General features: G+C 33.4%; 1 protein-coding gene across 7 annotated transcripts in view; it reads left to right on the top strand.

Annotated features, from left to right (window-relative positions):
* Positions 1 to 20,113, top strand: part of PDE3B (phosphodiesterase 3B) — a 95,795-nt gene extending 75,682 nt beyond the window's left edge. Inside the window, exons 5-16 of one of the 7 annotated variants that reach the window (XR_012835784.1) lie at positions 2,372 to 2,478; positions 4,410 to 4,620; positions 5,173 to 5,246; positions 5,770 to 5,873; positions 6,648 to 6,782; positions 8,880 to 8,991; positions 9,715 to 9,828; positions 12,450 to 12,646; positions 14,315 to 14,518; positions 14,808 to 15,085; positions 16,480 to 16,729; positions 17,067 to 18,292. Coding sequence is in view for 5 of the 7 variants with exons in the window: in XM_075755083.1 (XP_075611198.1) it covers positions 2,372 to 2,478; positions 4,410 to 4,620; positions 5,173 to 5,246; positions 5,770 to 5,873; positions 6,648 to 6,782; positions 8,880 to 8,991; positions 9,715 to 9,828; positions 12,447 to 12,646; positions 14,315 to 14,518; positions 14,924 to 15,085; positions 16,480 to 16,729; positions 17,067 to 17,293 (1,900 nt within the window). In the remaining 2 variants the exon portion in view is untranslated. Of the gene's footprint in view, positions 1 to 2,371; positions 2,479 to 4,409; positions 4,621 to 5,172; positions 5,247 to 5,769; positions 5,874 to 6,647; positions 6,783 to 8,879; positions 8,992 to 9,714; positions 9,829 to 12,446; positions 12,647 to 14,314; positions 14,519 to 14,807; positions 15,086 to 16,147; positions 16,734 to 17,066 lie in introns of those variants that run through there. The other 6 variants (XR_012835783.1, XM_075755084.1, XM_075755083.1 and 3 more) reach the window with 6 other exon arrangements.
* The last annotated feature ends 238 nt before the right edge of the window (positions 20,114 to 20,351 follow it).

Raw genomic sequence — 20,351 nt, 5'->3', positions numbered from 1 at the left:
TACTTGGTATCTCTTAAGACTAATGATTTTACATAAGTCATAAGGAAAGTATAATAAATGCATTTTTTTAAAAGAAAATGAGTTATGCTGATAACTGATAATTACTAGTAGTAGATGAAAGTTTATATACACAATATTGAAGAATTTATCAATATTATATTTAATTTTTAAATGAACCATTTAAATTATTTGGCCCTTGTCAATGGCTTTTTCCCCTTGAATATAATAGGCTTTTCAAGTTTTTACATAGTAAAACTTAACTGTGCTTTGTGTATAAAATATAATTGAAGATGCTAGTAGTAGCAGTGGTAGTAGTTTAAAGATTGTATTTTCATGCTGATTTGGTCATCAGTGTTTGAAAGAATCTGCCCAGTTATATCCACTGGAAATAACCAGAGACCAGAGCAATCGCTTTAAACTTACAAAGTGTGGGACTTCAGTTTGAGGCTCAGCACTTCTGGTGCAGATGTTTACAGAGGGTTTCCTTACAGCTCCTACTGACCAAAGAACCTACTCAAGCTCACTTGATTAAAAGTAGCAATATGGAAAACACCCTCGCTCATACGCTGTCACTTTTTAACTATCTCTTGATCCTGATGACTAGCACTTCTGATTAGTCGTGTTCCCCTGCCCTGCTCCTGTCCACCCTCATGCAGCCCTAGAACACGTGTTCGCTTTTTTGTGGTTTGTGTCCTGCCCTTCAGAGTTCTTGCCAACACTTGCACTGTCTCCGTCTCCTTGCATCTTCCAGTGATGGTTCTTATCAGGTGTGCTTCAACTTCTAACACATAATCATCTCAAAATTCCCATGGGTGCTTACCTTACACGTAAGGTTAGGTGAAATAGCTGAACTGGCATAGCTGTTCCTGCTGCCAAAAGAGGCAGTCCTGCATTCCTGGAGCACTTTGTGCCATTGGCTCTGGCTTTTGGGTAAGCCCCTTAAATTGTCAGAAAAATCACAGCAATAAGACAACAATTTTTCCTGCCTTGGGGAGCTGATTCAGCCCAATGAAGGACCCAATGAATGGTAGAAAGAGAAGCAAGGAGGAGGCAGGCTATTACTAAAAAGAGAGTGTGAAACAGCAAACTGTTCACTAGGAGAAAAAAAAGCTTATAAAAAAACAAAATATTTTTTACATGCAGTGACTGTTTTCAACTGAATTCTAGCTGAGTTGAGAAAGATATTACACAGTGGTGCAATAAATTAATATTGCTACAAAATTTCATTTAATGTTAAAGACTTTTATTCTATTCATCCAGGCAGTGTTCAAAAGCAGCTTTTGAGAGCTGCTGGTTTATGTGCATGCAAATTTTTGATTTGGTTTCTCATTCAAACACTAGTTCAAGATGAACTGACCTTGCATAATATATAGTCTTCCTACACTAAATACTGTTGCAGCATTTTTATATGCTTTAAAAGAATGCATGTAAGCTATAATAAGCAGTGCATAAATAGTGAAAAGTTCACTCTATCCCAGCTGTCAACTCAAGCATTTTTTAAAAGTTGACTAACATGTCAGCATCAGGCTTCAGAAAAATAAATCTGTGTTTATTCTTTAATTATTTTTTTATATTTATATATTGAAACAAATGATGGGAGATCAGGTATTTTTTCTGCATTTGACTTTTGTTTGAAATCTGATTAAACAATATTAAATCTGGTTTGGTAAATACTGTTTTCCCATACTGAAATGAAAGAAATAGTTTTACATAAGCTATTTTCACTTCAAAGTACATGTATACAGTTATTTTTAATTGCATATTGCATTTTGGTTTACTAAAGGAAATAGGTAATTGGAATTTTGGAGTGCAATTTCATGCTTCGAACAGCAGATGGCACAATTCAACAATCAAGTTTAAGGATGTAGCTACTGAAGCACAATACAACTTTATGTCGAAACCAGCTTTAGTTTTAAGATGATAATAAATAAACTGATTAATTAAATATGCTAAATTCATTTGAAAAGCAAGCTGTAGCTGCGTAAGATTGTCATGGTATTTCCAAAGTAACCAATCTTTTAAATGTTCTCAGATCTGTTAGAAAATAGCCTGCTTTGTTAAAATGTCCAAGAAAAGTAAATACCATGTTAGAAAGTAAAACCTGTGGCACATGGTCTGAATAGACTTATTGTGCCATTTTAGGACTGCATAAAGTCTTCTGTTGCTTTCACTCAGTACCAGCAGTTTTTATCCCATATAATTGACATATATTGCCTAGCTGATCTTGAATTTGACTTCTTTCTAGTAGTCTCTTTTTCCTGAATTGTAGAGGACTTGTAACAGAGCAGTCTGTCCATCTTATAAGCACTTCATTTAATAAAAATGGAAGACAAGGTAGGAAAGAAAAAAATTCTTACTGTTTTATTTTCAGCCAAGGATCTCATTCAAATGGGTCTTTTGGTGCAAACTTGCTGACAATACCAAAACAAAGATCATCTTCTATGACATTGACTCATCATATAGGTCCCAGACGAGCAGGTAAGATCGTGCAATTTGTATAGCTTAGTGGTAGGATATCAAGTTAGTAGTTAGTACATTACATATTACTTTTTTTTTTCTTCATGAGAATGTAGTACTAAAATAACATCAGCGTGTTGCATATATTTGAAAAAAAATTTATTTTTAATTTGCTTCTAAGAATACTCAAAATTACTGTTAACATCAACTTTGTAGAAATCTCGACTATTCACCTAATGCTATGTTGCTGCAAAATGTTATGATGTTCAGTATAGTTGGTACCTGTTGAAAATTGCACTGTTCACATACATTAATAAGGGACTTTTTTTAGTAATTATGCTTTTCGTACTGGAACAGTGTCACTTAGACACTCCTAAATACCTGATAGCCATCTGAGATTAATATTCAAACAAATTTTGGAAGGACTTGGAGTAGATTTTGTTCTAACACTGTCAATGCAATAAGTTAGTACATACTGTAACAGCAGTGCTGAAATAATGTGTATATCAGTATTTCAGAGATTGTAACTTGTCTATTTGCTCCTATTAAGTGAAAACTTGAAAACTACTTCTTCTGACATTTCTGACTATCCATTTTAGCATAATTTAAAAATAACAGCCCATCTAATAATTTTGTTTTATAAAAGTTTAAATATGCAGGTTGGATTGAGAGAGACGAATGAACTTTTAATTTTTATTTTTTTTTAAACCCAAAACTGTATTGTTTCACTTCCACTCTTCTAAACACTAAGAAACATGCAAACTCAGGCCAGAGCTGCATGTAAACACATGGTTGCATATTCTCAATGGTTCTGTCATCATAAAAAGCTGGGCTGCTTTCTGCACTTTTCTACTTTGAGTCTGGAAAATACAGAGCACAATGATATGCATTAAAACCTGCTGAATGTATATATGTAAAAAGGATGAAATTAAGTAACCAACATTAGAGTATTAACCTGTTTTAGTTCAGGAAGGGAGTTTACAAATTGCTTCTCAACTTTCTAGACCTTTCTTTGCAGCAGTGAAGTGACAGGTGCTTTCTAAAACTTCTGTCTCTGCAGCTAGCAATGTAGACTTTGAAAAATTTTGTCTTTATTGTAAACAAAATGTAATTACATACTACTCTTAGGGGGTGTGAGTCAAGTTAGTGTAGCCTATGACACTGTTGGAAGTGTAAAAGTATAATTCATACATTCCCTATTTAAGGGCAATACTGTATATTCTCTTAGTAATTTGTTATCAGGCACTGTATAGTCATAAAACCTATGATGGAGTTTTTCCTTCTTAATTTGCAGCAGAATAAGCAATTCAGCTTTGGAAAGTCCACAGAATACCTCATTCTTTTGCTCATGGGTACTTTATTCTATTTTGATAAAAGTGTGTTTACAATGGCTATAACTTACCGTGGGCACTTGTAGATAACCTGTCTTTTGTATATTTTCACAAGGGAAATAAGTGATGTTTTGGCTTAATGCAAAATTTTGTTGTAAATTAGGCGCAGAGTAGCCAAAGTCCAGATTTACCAGTTTGCTTTCCTAGATTTCCCAGACAGAAGCCTGAGGTAAAGCCTAGCTTACTGTTTGGACAGGAATGGGGAATTTCATGGACTGAAGGGAGATGGAGTTGTTTGTTTATTGTTTGGGTTTTTTTAATCTCTAATGACCCATGAGCAAACTTTAGATTGCCCCCCCCCCCCCCCGCCCGCAATGGCTGATTAGGCAGATTTAGATGGATTATCATGCCAATAAAAAAGGAATGTCACTGTCAGAAAAGACCAGTATCTGCCCACTTTAATCCCTTGCTTCAAAATATGATTACAGCATTTATTTTTTTTACTTTGTTTTAAAAAATGTCTCAAGGATATTTTTTTCTTTATTGCCATTTAATTTCAGTCTTTCTAAACAGTAATGTTTTTATTATATTCTGAATCCCATTTAATGTTTGTTTTGGAAGGTGCTTCTCCTGGCCTGAGTCCTGTGGGCTCACCTAGTCATGGATCTGTCTCCAGTGGGGCTTTCAGCAGCTGGTCACCTGTAGAATTTCCTGATACTGCTGATTTTCTCACAAAACCAAGCATTAATATATATAAGCCTCCAGGATACACATTTAGTTCTCCAGATTTTCAGCAGCAAGTTAAAACACCTGTAGGTTATATGTGTAGCAGGTACTGTAAACTCTGTTACATTTTTAATAACTTTGTATGTGTTGAAAAGAATACAATTAAAATGAAAAAATGTAACAAGACCTATAAATCTACTAGTGTTGGAAAAAAAGGCATATGATCTTATAATAATCTGTAACTGTATTATCCAGGGGAGACTAAAGAATGCTGTATGTATGCCATTGATTTGAAATGGCTCATGCGTGAAAGCAGCAGTTATTGTAGAGTAACAATATTTTACAGATTTTTAGAAAAGGAGAACTTCCTACCTGGGAATTGAATTCTGTATTTCTGAATACTTTCTAAATAGTTAGCTCTACTTTATTAATTCATGGAGGTGAGTCCACGGGAGGTGATAATTGATTATTTTCTGAGTACAGACTAAATCTATATGTGACAAATTTAAGAGAAAATACTAAGGCCACTTGGTGGAGGAACCTTCAAAAGTATGCCTTTTCATAAAGTAATTTGCAGATATTTTTCAGTACAACACAGCAGCAGCAAAAGTAGTAAAATTAATTAAATGTTATAAATATTTTTCATGTGTTCTGTAAGCTGTGGACGTCAGATACTCAAGCCTGTTCCGACACCAGAACCAGAATTTGCAGAATATAAAGACAGAAAATCAGGTGGGATTTCAAAATAGACAAATATTTGATATCAACTTTTTTTTTTAAAAAAGCCAATTAAATTAAAATTTTTATATTTCTATGTGAAATTTTCCTATACTTTAAGTAACTCATGTGCATGTATTTTATTTTAGTTTGTGGCTTGGGATAATCAAGATAATCTAAAATATTGCCTTCTTCAAAGTAAGGATTGTACAATAGGGTTCCACTTATAGCTTTATAGTTCTGTACTCCATATATCAAACAAGTTCTCTGCCACCTCAGCTAAACTAATCACCGAACCAATTTTTTGCAAGTAAAAAGCTATACTTCTAGTTTTTCTCAATCTTCAAATAGATTTTGTCTAATAAATTTTGTCCTCTATAACTTTTTAATTGCTAAATTCTTAAATAAAAATTGTTTAGAAACAAGGTATTACTTATATTTCTATGAAGAATCTATATGATCAGTTCAAGAATTATTAGACAGCAGTAATTTACAAACAAATTATTGATATAGTATTTATGTATATATTTTCTTTAAGGTGAAATTGGAACTGGTAGTGTTCCAAAAGAATCTTTCCACTATACAGAGAAGAAAAAAGATGAATGGAAGAAAATGATTGATCAAACACAAAATAATCTGCTGGTAAGCATGTAATTGCAAAAAAAATTGCAATAACATTTATCAATACAGTATTTCTTTATAATTTCTAACATGCTGTAAAGGGGTCTTTGCTAAGACTTGTAATTTCTGCAGGGAAATAGTACATCATTGGAATTCAGATTTTCATTTAATAATTGTGTGTTTCCAGTTTGCATAAATTTCACTAGCAAATGAAAAGAAACATGGGGATTGTATTAATTTTTTGTTGATTAAAAATTAATTTGTGTAGATTTAATGTTGATAGTACACTCAAACACTGAATGACTAGTATTTTCTTTTGGAAGTTTATGGAAGATGTGGGAGTTTCAGTGAAACTTACAAATGAATGTTCATACAGTGCGGTATATTGGAAGTGCAGGGAGACAAATGGTTTAAGCCTAACATTTTGGGTTTATATATAAACTTCTTTTAAAAGCTTGTTCAATTAATGAATTGTTAAAGCTCAGTGAATGTTTTGTTAACCTATGCATGGTTTTACTTTGTTTTATTAACTCATCTTTTTTTAAAAAGATAAGAATGAAAATTTAGCACCATCTCAGAAAACCCTGGAATCTGCTGCCCCAAAATATGAAAAGTCAAGGCCTTAACTGTGCTATTTATACTATTGATTTATGATTTTCTCATAGCCATAGTTAGAGCAGCATTCAATAAGTTCAATAATGATGTATCATTTTCATGGCTTGCTTTGCCAATACAACTGACAGATTAGTTTTCATTGTTATTTTAGAGATGATAAAGTATCTTACACTTACGCAGGTGGAGCAGAGTCCTGCATTAGAAACAATGTTATTAGATCATGATTCACTAATGGAGAAGATGAACAATTGGAATTTCCAAATTTTTGACCTTGTACAAGAAATGGGAGACCAGTCTGGAAGGATCCTTAGCCAGGTTTGTTGTCTTTTATTATATGAGAGAGGGTGTGTAAAGCTGTTGTGCTTATATATTTTATTTAAACCGTGAAGAAGTTTTGTAGTCAACATAGATATGAATGCTAACTTGAAAAGTAGAAATATCATTTCTCATGTACTCCATCTCATTGTAAACCATAAAAAGTGATTTATCTATAAACAACTTGCTCCAAATTTTCTGAATTTTATTCTCAATGTAAAAATAGGTTAGATTCACACTTAGAAGGTTTTATAATATGCCATTTCCTATGAAAAATTGTCTCCTGCTTTCAGAATTACTACCTTGTTTGTCAACCATTTCTTTTTTCTTTATTTCAGTAAAATATTTCTGCCAGAGCCTCACCTGTGGGGGAAGAGAAGTGATCTTTTAGGCAGTCTTTTGCCTCTTGATCCTACAAACAATGGGATTTTTTTTCCATGCTGCTTTCTGCATGTAGTATCCCTTTTATCTCTTTCTTATTTATTACTAAGCTCTTTCATGCAGTTTCATGTTGTGCTGAAGCCAATCTACTGGCAGATGCAAAAATATGACCCTGTTTGCTCTTTCTTAGCCTCTCCCATTCATCAACGTCATCTGGAAGCTTCTGTCTCTTTATACTGGATTTAGCGATCATAGAGCTATAGTATGAGCTGGAGTTGCTTCTGATCTGACTACAAAATATTTTTATTGCCAGTATCTTAGTTTCCTACCCTTGAGTAGAATGCATGTTACTCTTGTTCAAGGGTAGTGTTAGGAACGATTAGCTGGAGGGAAGGAAATGGGTTAGAAGCACTCAGGTGCAGTTGGAACCATAAGCCTACACCTCGACTGAAGATAGGATAAACCAGTGGGGATAATTTCATTTTTGTCACTAGACACTGTCTTTTCTTTCATAATACACAATATTCAATTAGTCTTGTTTGATTAAATGTTTTCAGGTCTTTTGTCACCTCAGTTAGTGACAACTGTTAATGTACAGACTAGAGTGCCACAATCCACTTGTGAGTGGTGTTTTTACTGTAGTATATTGTACTCTGTGATCCACATTACCTTGCATTTCATTTGTGTGCAAACTATGGGATAGTTCAAACCTGTAAGTACTTAAGCGTGCAGGTTTCTACTTAACTCTACCAGAATTTTTGTATCAGTTCTTCCTGATATTTTTTGTATGTGTACTACTCGTCCTTCTCCTCTTCCCGCCCCAGTCCTTTTGTCTGTTGTGCTGTAAGCATCTGATACATATTTTACTTAAGAGCCAATTAAAAATTGTATTTTACCATCATCAGTTTAAGGTTCCTAGATGGGTATGTGTAAGGGGAATGGTTGGGTCAGGCAGAACGAGGGATGTACCCTCATTTTGCTCTCACGTTCCTTTGAGCACCTCCCACACTTCAGAACTTATGCTTTCTCTCAAGTGTCTGGGAAAGAAGTGACAAAAATGAGTGGCAGTGACTTGTATAGAATAGCTTTCTTAATATTTGCAGTCTTGGGGGAGGATTAGGTCTTTGTAGTCACTAAGTTCTACTTGTAAACCATAATATAGTTGCACAATATATACATGTGCGGGTGTTCTGCTTGCATTTTTGAAAGCTTTGTTAAAACTACCCAAGATAAGTCATAATGAATAAAAGAAATAGGATTTCTTTGCCAAAGTCTCAAAATAAATACATTGTTGGGGTTTTTTTTAGTATCAATGGCTCTGCTACTATAGTTAAGTAGTTTGAATTTTTGAATAATAAGTAGGAATATAGATTTCTTCTTTTTAGGTCACTAATGGAATTAAAGCATGAGTTCTTTAACTTTATGAAAATTTTAGAGAATATTAAAATTTATTAGTGGTGCATACAATGTATCAGTAAAGAAATAAAAGCTTTTATTATTCTTTGAGAGGATGATAAAAATCCACATTTTTGTGCTAAAGAATCATTAAACATATATCTATGACAAAGATTTCAGATAATCTTTAATGGAATTTCACTAATTTCCATCTCTATCAGGAAGCAAAATTTTAAAAACAGGAACGTTTTTAAGGTTGAAAAAAGCAGAATATGCTTAGGTATATTTTTCAGACTAAAATTAATTTTAATATGTATTTAGGTAACTTATACGTTGTTTCAAGACACTGGTTTGTTTGAAATTTTCAAAATCCCAACTCAAGAATTCATGAATTACTTCTGTGCACTAGAAAATGGCTACCGAGATATTCCCTGTAAGTACTATCTAATTACATACACTAATTTAAAGAAAAATGTATCTCCTTTAGTCTGTGTATTGCTTTAATGTTTAATACAGAGGTAGACAATGTCTGAACATAGTATATTTTTATTAATATGTTTGTCAGAATTTAGAACTGATTTAATGAATTGCAGCAAAAAAAAAAAAAGGTGGACTCCAGAAATGAATTTGTTAATATGTCAGTTGAATATAATCTTAAAGAATTTGAATAAGTAGTTGAATCAAACATACTGAAGCCAATGGGAGGATATTTGTTGATTTAACAGAAATTTGGTTTAGGCCCGTAATAGAATAATAAGAAAATATAGAATTTTGACAGTAATTATTCATCTTTCTGTTTGGGGCAGCCAAATTTACTAGAAAAGAAAGCAAAACAAAAAATACTCCCCACACACCCCCTGTCACAGATGTTTGCACCAACTCAGGTGCTTGTAGATATCAGCAGTGCTAGTGGCTCACCATCACTGATTGAAAAGGCCACTTAATCCCTTCCTGACTGTCAGGTAGGATGAAGTATGCTTAGAGGAGATTTGATGTTTATCTAACTTGTTTCTTAAAGAAATTCAATTTTTCCTTTATTTAATCAAAATCTCCCTTACAGTAAATTTGGTACATTACGTTTCTTTTTTTTTTTCCTTTTTGTTACTTTTGATTATATTTTAGATAATATTTTTGATTATATTTTGATAATTTTCAGATCACAATCGTATACATGCCACAGATGTTCTCCATGCAGTATGGTATCTGACAACACGGCCTATTCCTGGATTTCAGCAAATTCATAATGAGCATATAATGGAAAGTGATATGGGTATGTATCTGCACAGGTTACTTTTTTTCTTTTGCTGTAAGAATGTTTTACTGAAACTACAATAGATAAACCGAATTACTCTGGAAGAAAATATCTAATTATCCTTATCACTCAAATATGTTTTTGTAGTTTAATATAAGGCAGTAGAAATATCACAATGATAGTACACACCATTCAGAAGTATCATGCAGTAGATTTTTAGAAAAATTATTAGATGAGTAGTGGTTAATTTGTTAGCCAAGAACACAGAATCACTTAATAAATTTTCTATGCTGAATTAAACCTCTGTATACTGCTACAGTCAGCATATTTTTAGCGTTTGAAATACATTAGTCTAATATTTCTTAACTTTATTGGGGAATTAAATAGACCAAAGAAAAAAATACTAAAGTCAAAGTATTTAACTTAATTGAAGTTCTCCTTAATAGTTTTAGTGTAAAAATGAGTATTTCAGAATTCTATGTTAGATATCGCATGCACACATTCAGGCATTGAAGTGACTACCCTTCCAATAACTGCATTAGAGCACCCTTGAAAGAGAAATAAATAATTCAAATTTTGTATGACTTTAGTTCTAATGTTGCTTTTGCATTGTCAGTGACTTCATAGAATTAACTTTTAAATTTAGATTTGTAGTTTTTACTAAAATATGTACTGTAAGTAAAGTATAATTATTCTAAATATACACTTTTATACTAAAATGTATGTATTTAAGAAAAATAAAATGGAGAAATCAAGCACTAAGAACTGTTTTATATATGCAGAAAAAAGGCAAGATGCAAGTCATGTGGCTTTTAAAGGGCTGTAATTTTAAGAAGTAATTGGTGAACTGTAAAGAACATCCTACAGATACGTTATTTCTTCCTTACTAAGTAGCCCCTCTGCTGTCACCTTTCTCTTTTTTCCCAAATTTGTCCATATCCACTGATTGCACCCTATTGCATTTTCTTTCTCTAACTGTTAAAAGAGTTGGGACTGAAGGAAATCAAAATTATAAAAATACTTTTGTTTCCCTTTACAAAAAAGTAAAATTAAAATAAGAAGTTATAGTCTTATTGCTTTGGAACTCTTCCAGTATAAATGTTACTAGGATTTTTAATCCTCCCTTATTCTTTTAACACAAAAGAGCACCTTTTTATTATGCAGTGATGAAATTAGTATTGGGTTTTTGGTTTTTGGTTTTTTTTAAGTAGTGACTTTGTCCAGGGAAAAGAGGAGAGTAAAACTGAATCTCCTTATCGTGCAAACATTTCTAACCTAATGGGTTTAGTTCCTTTTTGCAGTAGTTTCCACTGTCAGCCAAGCTTTTCCTATAGGTCTGCAAGTTCAAGAAAGGGGCAAATTGTAGAAATACTGAGGGAGATGCTGATTGAGCCTTTCCTGGCCTTATTGAAGTTGGAGAAAAACTGTAGAATGCTCTTTTAGTGCTGTCATTTAAGAAGGGAATTGAAATTCTAGGACTGCATAACAGCAGGAGCTCTTTAGCAGCATGACAGCAAGGGGAAGGCAAAGAAGTGAGAGAGACCTCGACGGTGATGTGTAACCATTGGTATCCATGTGGATTTTCGAAGATCTGTAGTTTGGACTCAGATGTACATTTTTGCTAGTTTTTTCTCTTTCTCTTCATTCTCTCCTGTGAAACAAATACCTACAAGTGCATTTTAATAATTAAAAGCTTAGATTGTTATAGTTGCTTTCTAATCTAAATGACAACTCTACTGCAATCGAGACATAGCCTAGATGGCCAGTGTCCCTTGTTCCACTAGATTGCCTTCTGTGCTTGCTGAAACATTCCTCTGAACCAGCTTTCTGCAGCATGAGTGAACTGTAGCTGCAGAGTGACTTCCTCTGTTTTATGTCTTCTGAGGCACCATACAGTTTCAAGGACCAAGGCAAACCTTTTCTTCCTTCCTCTCATCTTCTGATGAGGGAAGTAAGTGTGGATAAGTGCCCCACACATATTGCCAGAAGTGTAAAGTCTACGTTTCTTTTTCTACAGTTGCATGGCAAGAGTGAGCTTGACTGGTGAATTAAATATATTTCTTTTTCTGATTGTGCCTGTACGAAGTTCTTCTGAAAGTGTCCTTTATTTGTGTGAATGACAGTTATCCCTCAGCATTCTAACAGGAAATCTTGTCTGAAAAAATGGATCCCGAGGTATATCTGTATGTAGTGCCAGGTAAAGTATTGGGTTTAGAACAGGAACATTCCAGTTTCTAGTTGTGAACACCACTTACAGGCTCCACAGTGTCCTGTAGGATTTTGCCCTCCTTGTGCAATGCCGTGAGACAGCTGAAGCTTTTTATGTATTTGTAAGACTGCATCTATCCTTTTGGACAACGTGTGTGGCCATGACAGATTTACAACTTACTGGCATTTCAACTTTTCTTTAAAATTGCTGCTTCATCTATAAACAATAGTATGACTTTTTTTTTTTTTTTTAAAAAAAAAAAGGTAAAAGTCTTTCTTTGCCAATTATTCAGCTCCACAGTTACAAGGATAACTATATTAAGATTATGTTCACATAGTGTCCTGGCTGAGTCATTTAAAATATATTAAAAATATGAATGAAATATAGTTTCTAAAAATATTTTATTTTTGTATTTAAATTTTCTTAGAAGAAGCCGGTGGTATTTCCCCTGTTCAAGTCAGCTATATTTCTTCAAAAAGTTGTTCTATTGCTGATGACAGTTATGGTTCTCTGGCATCAAACATCCCTGCTTTGGAATTGATGGCTTTATATGTAGCAGCTGCCATGCATGATTATGATCATCCTGGTCGAACAAATGCTTTTCTAGTGGCTACGAATGCACCTCAGGTAAGAAATTCTTTAACCAGAAAATTATTTGTCTGTGTCTGAAATCAGAGTAACGAAAACTTTGCTCTTCTATATCCCTACTGTAATCTGTTTGGGATCATTTGCCTAATTTAAGAAATGGGGAAATTAAGTTGTACTTAACTTGTGTAATACTTTTTTACTTTCCTGATAAATTCTGATGTGTTTTGTACGTATTGGTTGTGTATATGTGCAAAAATAATTTTCAATTTACAAATTGAAAATAATAACATAAATTGGTACAGGTTAGAGTAAAAGATTATTTCATAGAGAGCTGATCCTAGGACTGTCTAAGCAGCTAATTCATGGATATCTTACATTTTGGAAATCATAGTGGTGTCTGCAATTACCCTAAAACCACAAGTTCCTCTAATAGTCCAATAGTTTTGGACTAACTATTAGTTAGCAATAGTTTTATCGCTATATTCGACTGTTAGAACAGAGAGTAGAAAGAAGGGATATGCTATGCTCTTCAGGGTCTAAAAGGCTAAGGCAAAAGAGGTAAAGAAGAGTAAAGCTAAACAAAATAGCAGACAGGGAAGAAAAAAAAAAAAAGGTGGGGCAGGGAAGAGTTGGAAGGAAAAGCACTGAAGAAAAGATGCCTAAACTGCATGGTGAAATATTTTTATCTGAAGAGTGGAATATTATCTGGGGAAGAATATTTGTGATGGCTGTTTGAATCTCTTAAGTTAGAGACAGGAAGCTTAAATAATAACAACATCATCATTAACAATAATAACAGTAAATCAGAAACCAATACAACTTATCAGGAGATGGAGACTTTAAAAGGGAATTTTCCAGTCAGTTTTCAACAATATTTATTGCAAAATAAATTTTAGGATGTAAGCAGTTATATATTTCTGCTGAAAACAGTATACAAGGAAGAATAAAAACAAACACCACAGACATTCATCTCCAATTTTCAAGAATATACACATTCATTTTGTTAATGATCTCTTTCTTTCCTCAAAGCATAAAGATTGTTTTTGCAGTTTTCCAAATAATTATTTCAGGTCCTATTTAATCTATATTCAATTAATTATTTTCTAGGATGTTTTGTATAAACACAGGAGTTGTGAGTAAAATCTACTACTGTTTGAATATTTTAGTTAACTCATTTGCAGTTAAAATGTATTCATTGGCATTAAATGTAGCACACTGAAAACTAGTGATTCTCCACACCATTTCACATTAACCACAGTTCTTATATGCTTTGGAGTTCTTTTCATGTGGGGGTTTTTTTGGTGTTTTTTTTTTTTTTTTTTTTAACATAATATTGAAATTAAGAGGAATTAAAAGCATATACTTTAATCTGGGTTTTGGTTTGGGTTTTTTTGTTTGGTTGTTTTTTTTAATGTCAGTGTGTGTGCTCCACACATGCTGCCAAGAGTGCAAAGTCTACATTTTAAGTGGTTTGTGTATGTGTGCCTACAGTGTGAATGTAGATGTCACTAAGACATCGTTAAGGACTTTTAAGGAAAGAAGAAAACTTTGCTAATTGTTTGGGGTTTTATTCTCATCTGCCATTACTTTAACCCTCAAAACTAGAAAGCAAAACATCATTTCCAAGAGTTTAAGCCTTTAAGCTTCAGAATATTTAACTATGATTTTAAATCTTTACTCTGTCACTTCTGATTTTTTTTTTTTTAGGCTGTTCTCTACAATGACAGATCAGTCTTAGAAAATCACCATGCTGCTTCTGCCTGGAATCTTTTCTTATCACGACCAGAATACAACTTTTTATCAAATCTTGATCATGTAGAATTCAAGCGTTTTCGTTTCTTAGTGATTGAAGCAATCCTTGCCACAGATCTCAAGAAGCATTTTGATTTCCTTGCAGAATTTAATGCCAAGGTTTGTTGCATTTTAGTGTCTGCACTGAGCTAGTCATTTATTATGATGTTAGTGTTGCTACTCAGTAGTTTTAGTATTAATAACTTGTATTTAAAGTTTATATTATTTAAATTTAAGTTACTTAAAAATGCAAATAGAGTATTCCTTTTGTACAAAGCAACTGTAGGTTGTTTTGTAGATTGCCTAATAAGCCTAGCAGATGTTACGTAGGGACCCACAGGAGATGTCAATCATATCTCACATTTCATCTTCTGAGAGATAGTAAATGACTTTATTTTTTACTATATAGGAAAAAAAATTATATAGAAAAATTAATGCAAGTGTCTGCTGTGCAAGGCCTGAAAAAAAACCCCATTGATGAATAGTTTTAACTTAATTTTTAAAAAATGTATGTGCTCAACCCAGGTCAATGATATCAACAGTCATGGTATAGAATGGAGCAATGAAAATGATCGCCTACTGGCCTGTCAAATATGCATCAAACTGGCAGATATTAATGGCCCAGCAAAAGTTAGAGAGTTGCATCTCAAATGGACAGAAGGCATTGTTAATGAATTCTATGAACAGGTAGGTATGGAAAGTGTAATTTACTCTTTTTTAATGACAGGCAGACGATCGATTCTTTGTACTACCAAATGTTTAACTATTTAAACATTATTCCTTGTGTTAAATCTTCAGGTAAGGTATTTCCATCTTCTCTTTCTGAATACGGAAATTTCTTTTTATTGGTAGCATACTACATAATCTTTTACCTTCTATCGATTGTGTTAGAAGCCTGAAAAAAGCTCCCTGCCAATGTTGTTCTTTTTTCAGATATTAGTTTATTTTCTTTTGGGTGTTTTTCTTAGGGCGATGCTGATAACTTCCCAAAGTGGAAGAAGTTATTTTGGTTTAAGTTCACTGGTATGTTTCCAGGTCAAAGAATCCACAAGACTAGAAATATATATTCAGCTAACTCTTAGCGAGAAGACAGAAGATATTTCAAAACTTTCAAAATTAAATTTTAAAAATACAGATGAGTAACTAATGGTATTAAAATGTAAATAAGCTTTTTACATTGGAACTTTGATAAATAATCCTATCAAGATTAACTGGAAAAAAGTCTGAAAACACGTTGCCTATTTTTACGTTTACAAATTCTGTAAGCCCCCCCCCCCCCCCCCCCCCCCCCCCCAATATGTTCTACGTTTCTACGTCTGGTATTTTGCTGTAGTCAACTTTCTGAGGAGTTAACTATTTATGAAGGACAAACACCAAGGATTGAAAAATATTTTTCAAACTAGGAAGTAAATACCAAAATCACTTGGGAGATTTAAGCAATAGCAATAATAATCTGAAGTGTTTACACTTACTGTAAGACCTTAGTTTTCTAAGTTGCTCTTTAGGAAAAACTTTTTCATAAAACTGTCAGGTCCAAAGAAGTGCTGAGATTAACTGATTATAACTCAGAGTTGTGTGTGACGCGACTGTTCAATTTTTTTTTCCCTCATTTATAAATGGGGAAAAAACCCAACCCAAACACTTTATCCTGGACAGTTTAGTTCAGTCATTCTTCTGTGACTTCTGGGAGAAGCCGCTTACCAGAATGCCTACTCTAGCTGATTACTTTCCATTTTTTCTGTTCATCAGCTCAGCAGTTGAAGTCAAATCTCTGCCTATGCTGAAGCCGTCCTGTAAAGGCAGAGGAATAGCAGCTCCAGTAGAACTAGGTCTCCATCCATGCACAAGGGTATCACGCAGCAAAGCTGACAGGAAGATTATGCAAGTCTGAGCCACAATGTGTCTTTATTTCTAAATTGCTGAATTACATTTTTATTTCACTTAGTCTATATATTATTGCCTCTAATGAAAAGATACAACCCACGTGATGTTTACTTGGTTCCTTAAAAGTAATCTTTAAAATAAAAATTTAAAGTTAATTTTGTGAGAAGCTCTGATAATTTTTTAAATTTCTTTTTCAGGGTGATGAAGAAGCAAGTCTTGGATTACCTATAAGCCCCTTCATGGATCGTTCTTCTCCACAGCTTGCAAAACTGCAAGAATCTTTCATCACTCACATAGTTGGCCCCCTTTGTAATTCCTATAATGCAGCTGGGTTGCTTCCAGGGCAATGGGTTGATGAAGAGGATGATGATGCAGAAAGTACTGAAGATGATGATGGAGCACAGTTAGAGAGTGATGATGAAGAAATGGAAGATGATCTTATTTTAAGTAAGTTTTTGTATTTCAGTTGGCGCATATGGTTGTCATTTAATAGATTCAGACATAGCAATGATGGTTGAAATTGTATAGTACAAATATTGTAGATGATGCAATTATCCTGCTTCATAAATTTTACTCCTTTAATAAAAATTTTAATACCAGGAGACTTGCAATTTGAAACAGAGACTCATTGTTATCCTTTACCATGCCACTATTTAAATATTCCGAATAAGCATCCATGGTTTTTGCTCAAATGTACATCTCTTACAAAGTGCCATTGGTTTTGTATGTGTAAAACACAGTTATTTTGAATCTCAAACAATCAAATATGCTTATAATTTTACAGAAGCTCAGAGAAAAAAAGGTAGACGAATATTTTGCCAGCTAATACACCATCTCAGCGAAAACCACAAAATATGGAAGAAAGTGATTGAAGAGGAAGAAAAAATTAAAGCTGAAGGAGCTAAACTGCTGACTGAGATTTCATCTTTACCTCAAGCAGATGAAATTCAGGTTATTGAGGAAGCTGATGAAGAAGATGAGCGACAACTAGGAGAAGACAAGACGTGCTAAGAAAACTTCAGTGGTGTCCAGTATAATGATAGCCTTTTTTTTTTTTTCCACTGTGCTGACTTTAGCCTGACACAGTTCACATAAAATTGAAAGGCCTTAATACTGTGAGAGGATTCTTTCTGCTCTAGTGGAATCCCACTCCTATGCACTTTCGCCACACAGAATATGAAACTTTATTCAAAGATCGAGTATTGTATACCCTGATGCAAAGTTCTTTATGCCTTAGTTGGTATAAAATATCCTGATATAATGCTGCCTTGCTGAATATGGAACTCTTATTTTCCTTGAGGTACCTGCAATTTTTAAAAAACATTCAGTGACTTCAGTTACCAAAGTGGCAAGAACTTTTTGCTAACAAGGAAATGTGGGATGAATCCTAATATTGTCTTGAGTTGTTTATTTCATGTTGTTTTTGAACATGAATAAGAAGTTGTCTGTGCCTATATGAAAACTATGTTACTGTTGCAGTGCAAGCCTGTTGCGGGGTGTCTACTTAGTGCAGTAGTGTGCTTAATGTAGTCATCTCAGAGCAACTGTTCAAGGACTGTGACATAAATGCTTAATTCTGATATTTGTGGTTTAAAAAAGAAAAAAAATCCAGGTGCATCTATTTCTGATGCTTTTTATTATTGTGCATAATCTGATGTTTTATTTTTGCAGAAAATATTCAGGTTTGCAGTGGGTGTTCATGATAATTCATTGAATACAAGGCCATTATCATCTGTTCCCTTGCTGGTTTGTGGTAAAACATTAAAAACCTGTTCAGCTACTTAAATTATTAAGGAATTTTATTCTTTTAGTCATAAGGCTATATTTCCTGCCCTTACTCAGGTTCCTGTTTAAAAACAAGTCAAACACATCATAGATTTTTTTTTTTTTTTATCTTGCACCGATTTCCGGTATTAATTTTTAAGGAAATAAGATCGTATTTCATTTATTCTTTGTATGTAAAACTTTAGGAGAATTAAAGATTTAAAAAAGAAAAACCAAAACATAAAATGGCTAGTGTATTTTAATGTGCCCCACATCTTTTCTCCCATCACAGACATAGATTGTATTGCCTTCAAGTTTGATGTACATCCTGAAATACACACATGGAAAGGAGAACGTGAAAACTTCGTGTAAAGCCTAATAGTAAGATAAACATCACTGTACTATATTACATCTTAGATTCTTGAGTTTTTAAATAAGAAACTTAGATATTCCACACAAATGTATTTTTAGGAACACTACCACTGTAGGTCTAATTTAAAAAAAAAAAAAAAAAGGAGCATACAGAGCATAAATTAGGCTACAAGTATGTAGGCAAGCCGCAAATAAAGCTAGTTTTAAAAGTGCACCTTTTAGTACTAAACATTTATGCTGTGCAGTTGAATTGAATAAAAACAAATGCACATGTGTGCAAGTTGCTAAATGTATCTTAGCATATTCATGTTTACATTTACATCAGTTGACTTGAAAAAAAGGTAACATTCCTAAGATAACCTTGTATAAATTGTATTGCACTATTTTACACAAATTGTTATTCTGCTTTTGATTGGCCAGTTTAAATAACTGAAAGGAATTTTTTCCACTAATAAGATTTTTGTTGATCCATTTAGAAGACCACTGAGATGTGCTTCTGCTATTTTATATACTCAGTGCCAAATCGCCCTTTGCTGTCACTGTTACTATCACTGCATTTTTTTGTAACATGAGCAGTGTTAAAACCAGATATTTCTGTCACTAATAAAATGTTGCACTATTGAAGCTGGCACTTACTGATCATTCACTTTTATTTTACATTTTTTAATCATATGTTTTCCTAACCAATAATTTGAAGACTACAGAAATTATGGCAGTTTCAGTATGCTGTATTGTCAGCATTTTGTGTTTAGCCTATGTGTTTGTATAAACCACTTTAATACTGTTTAGTTTCATTTTGCTTTGACTGAAGAAAAGATGCAAATGTCTAAAGTTACTGTTAAATTATTTTACATGACAGTTTTGCATTGTTTCCTTTTTGAAAATGATTACTAAAAACTGATATTAAAAAAGAATATGAAGGTGAAAATAACATTTTATCTTTTAGTAAAGCGTTGGCAGCATTTATATCTGGTGACAACTTTGCCAGCAACTTTCTTATCTCTGGTTTCTCTTAAACTCTTTAGAAATATTGAACCAATTTTTAAAATCAGAAACAAGTACCAAACCTCAGTGTTTAATAAACTATAATGCTAATATGTATTTCCAATTAGATATTTTCAAGTTACAATAGCTTGCTTCAAAGAGATGTTTAATTATGAATGTGTTCAAAATCTACCTTAAAGTGTCTGTTGTTTATGTATACATAATATATGACTAATTGATACTCTAAGAGCAAGGGGGAAAGAATGTACAAATGTCATCAAAGGTTGGTTCAGGGCATGTTTGCAGAAGTGGATGTAACAGTAACTGAAGGTGTCTTAATCTTTCAAAAAAGGTAATGGGGTCATTTGAATGTTGATTCAGCTATTGTCAACAATAATATATATCCATATAAGGCATATCACTCTTATTCTGGTAACAGCCCACTGAGAAATTGGAGCCAATTTAAATCTGTGAATCACACTTCAATTCACAGCTACAAGGGATGCTAAGGAGCACAGAAAAGTACACGAAAGAACACATGTAATACACTTTTTTAAAGCAACACTCACCACTGTTTTGTTGGGGGTTTTTTTTGTAAAGAAGTAAGCCAAATTAGCCTACACTGAAGTTGATGCTGCTACAGCAGGTATTTCTTTCACAGATAATATTCTCAGGTTTAAGTAAAGTCTTCAGCCCCTTTCCTGTCAAGAATCTCCCATCTCATCATTGCCTTCTTTTACAATGTATGTTGGATTACTTGCTCCTATGCATACAGTGCATAGAGAACTAGACTACAAAGTTTTATGTAAGGACCCAATTCCCTCCATGCCTCTGGAGACCTCTGGATGTTATGATGGTGCTAAACTAGTCAAAATGAACTACTCGGATCTTCTTCCTGCGAGGTCTTCCTCCATGATGAAGTTAGACGGTGAGTCTAAGATTCAAAATG

This window comes from Balearica regulorum, chromosome 5 (genome assembly GCF_011004875.1).
Source record: "Balearica regulorum gibbericeps isolate bBalReg1 chromosome 5, bBalReg1.pri, whole genome shotgun sequence".
NCBI classification, from domain to species: domain Eukaryota; kingdom Metazoa; phylum Chordata; class Aves; order Gruiformes; family Gruidae; genus Balearica; species Balearica regulorum.
Note: the sequence above shows the minus strand (reverse complement) of the source record. Positions and strands in the feature narration are given on the sequence as shown.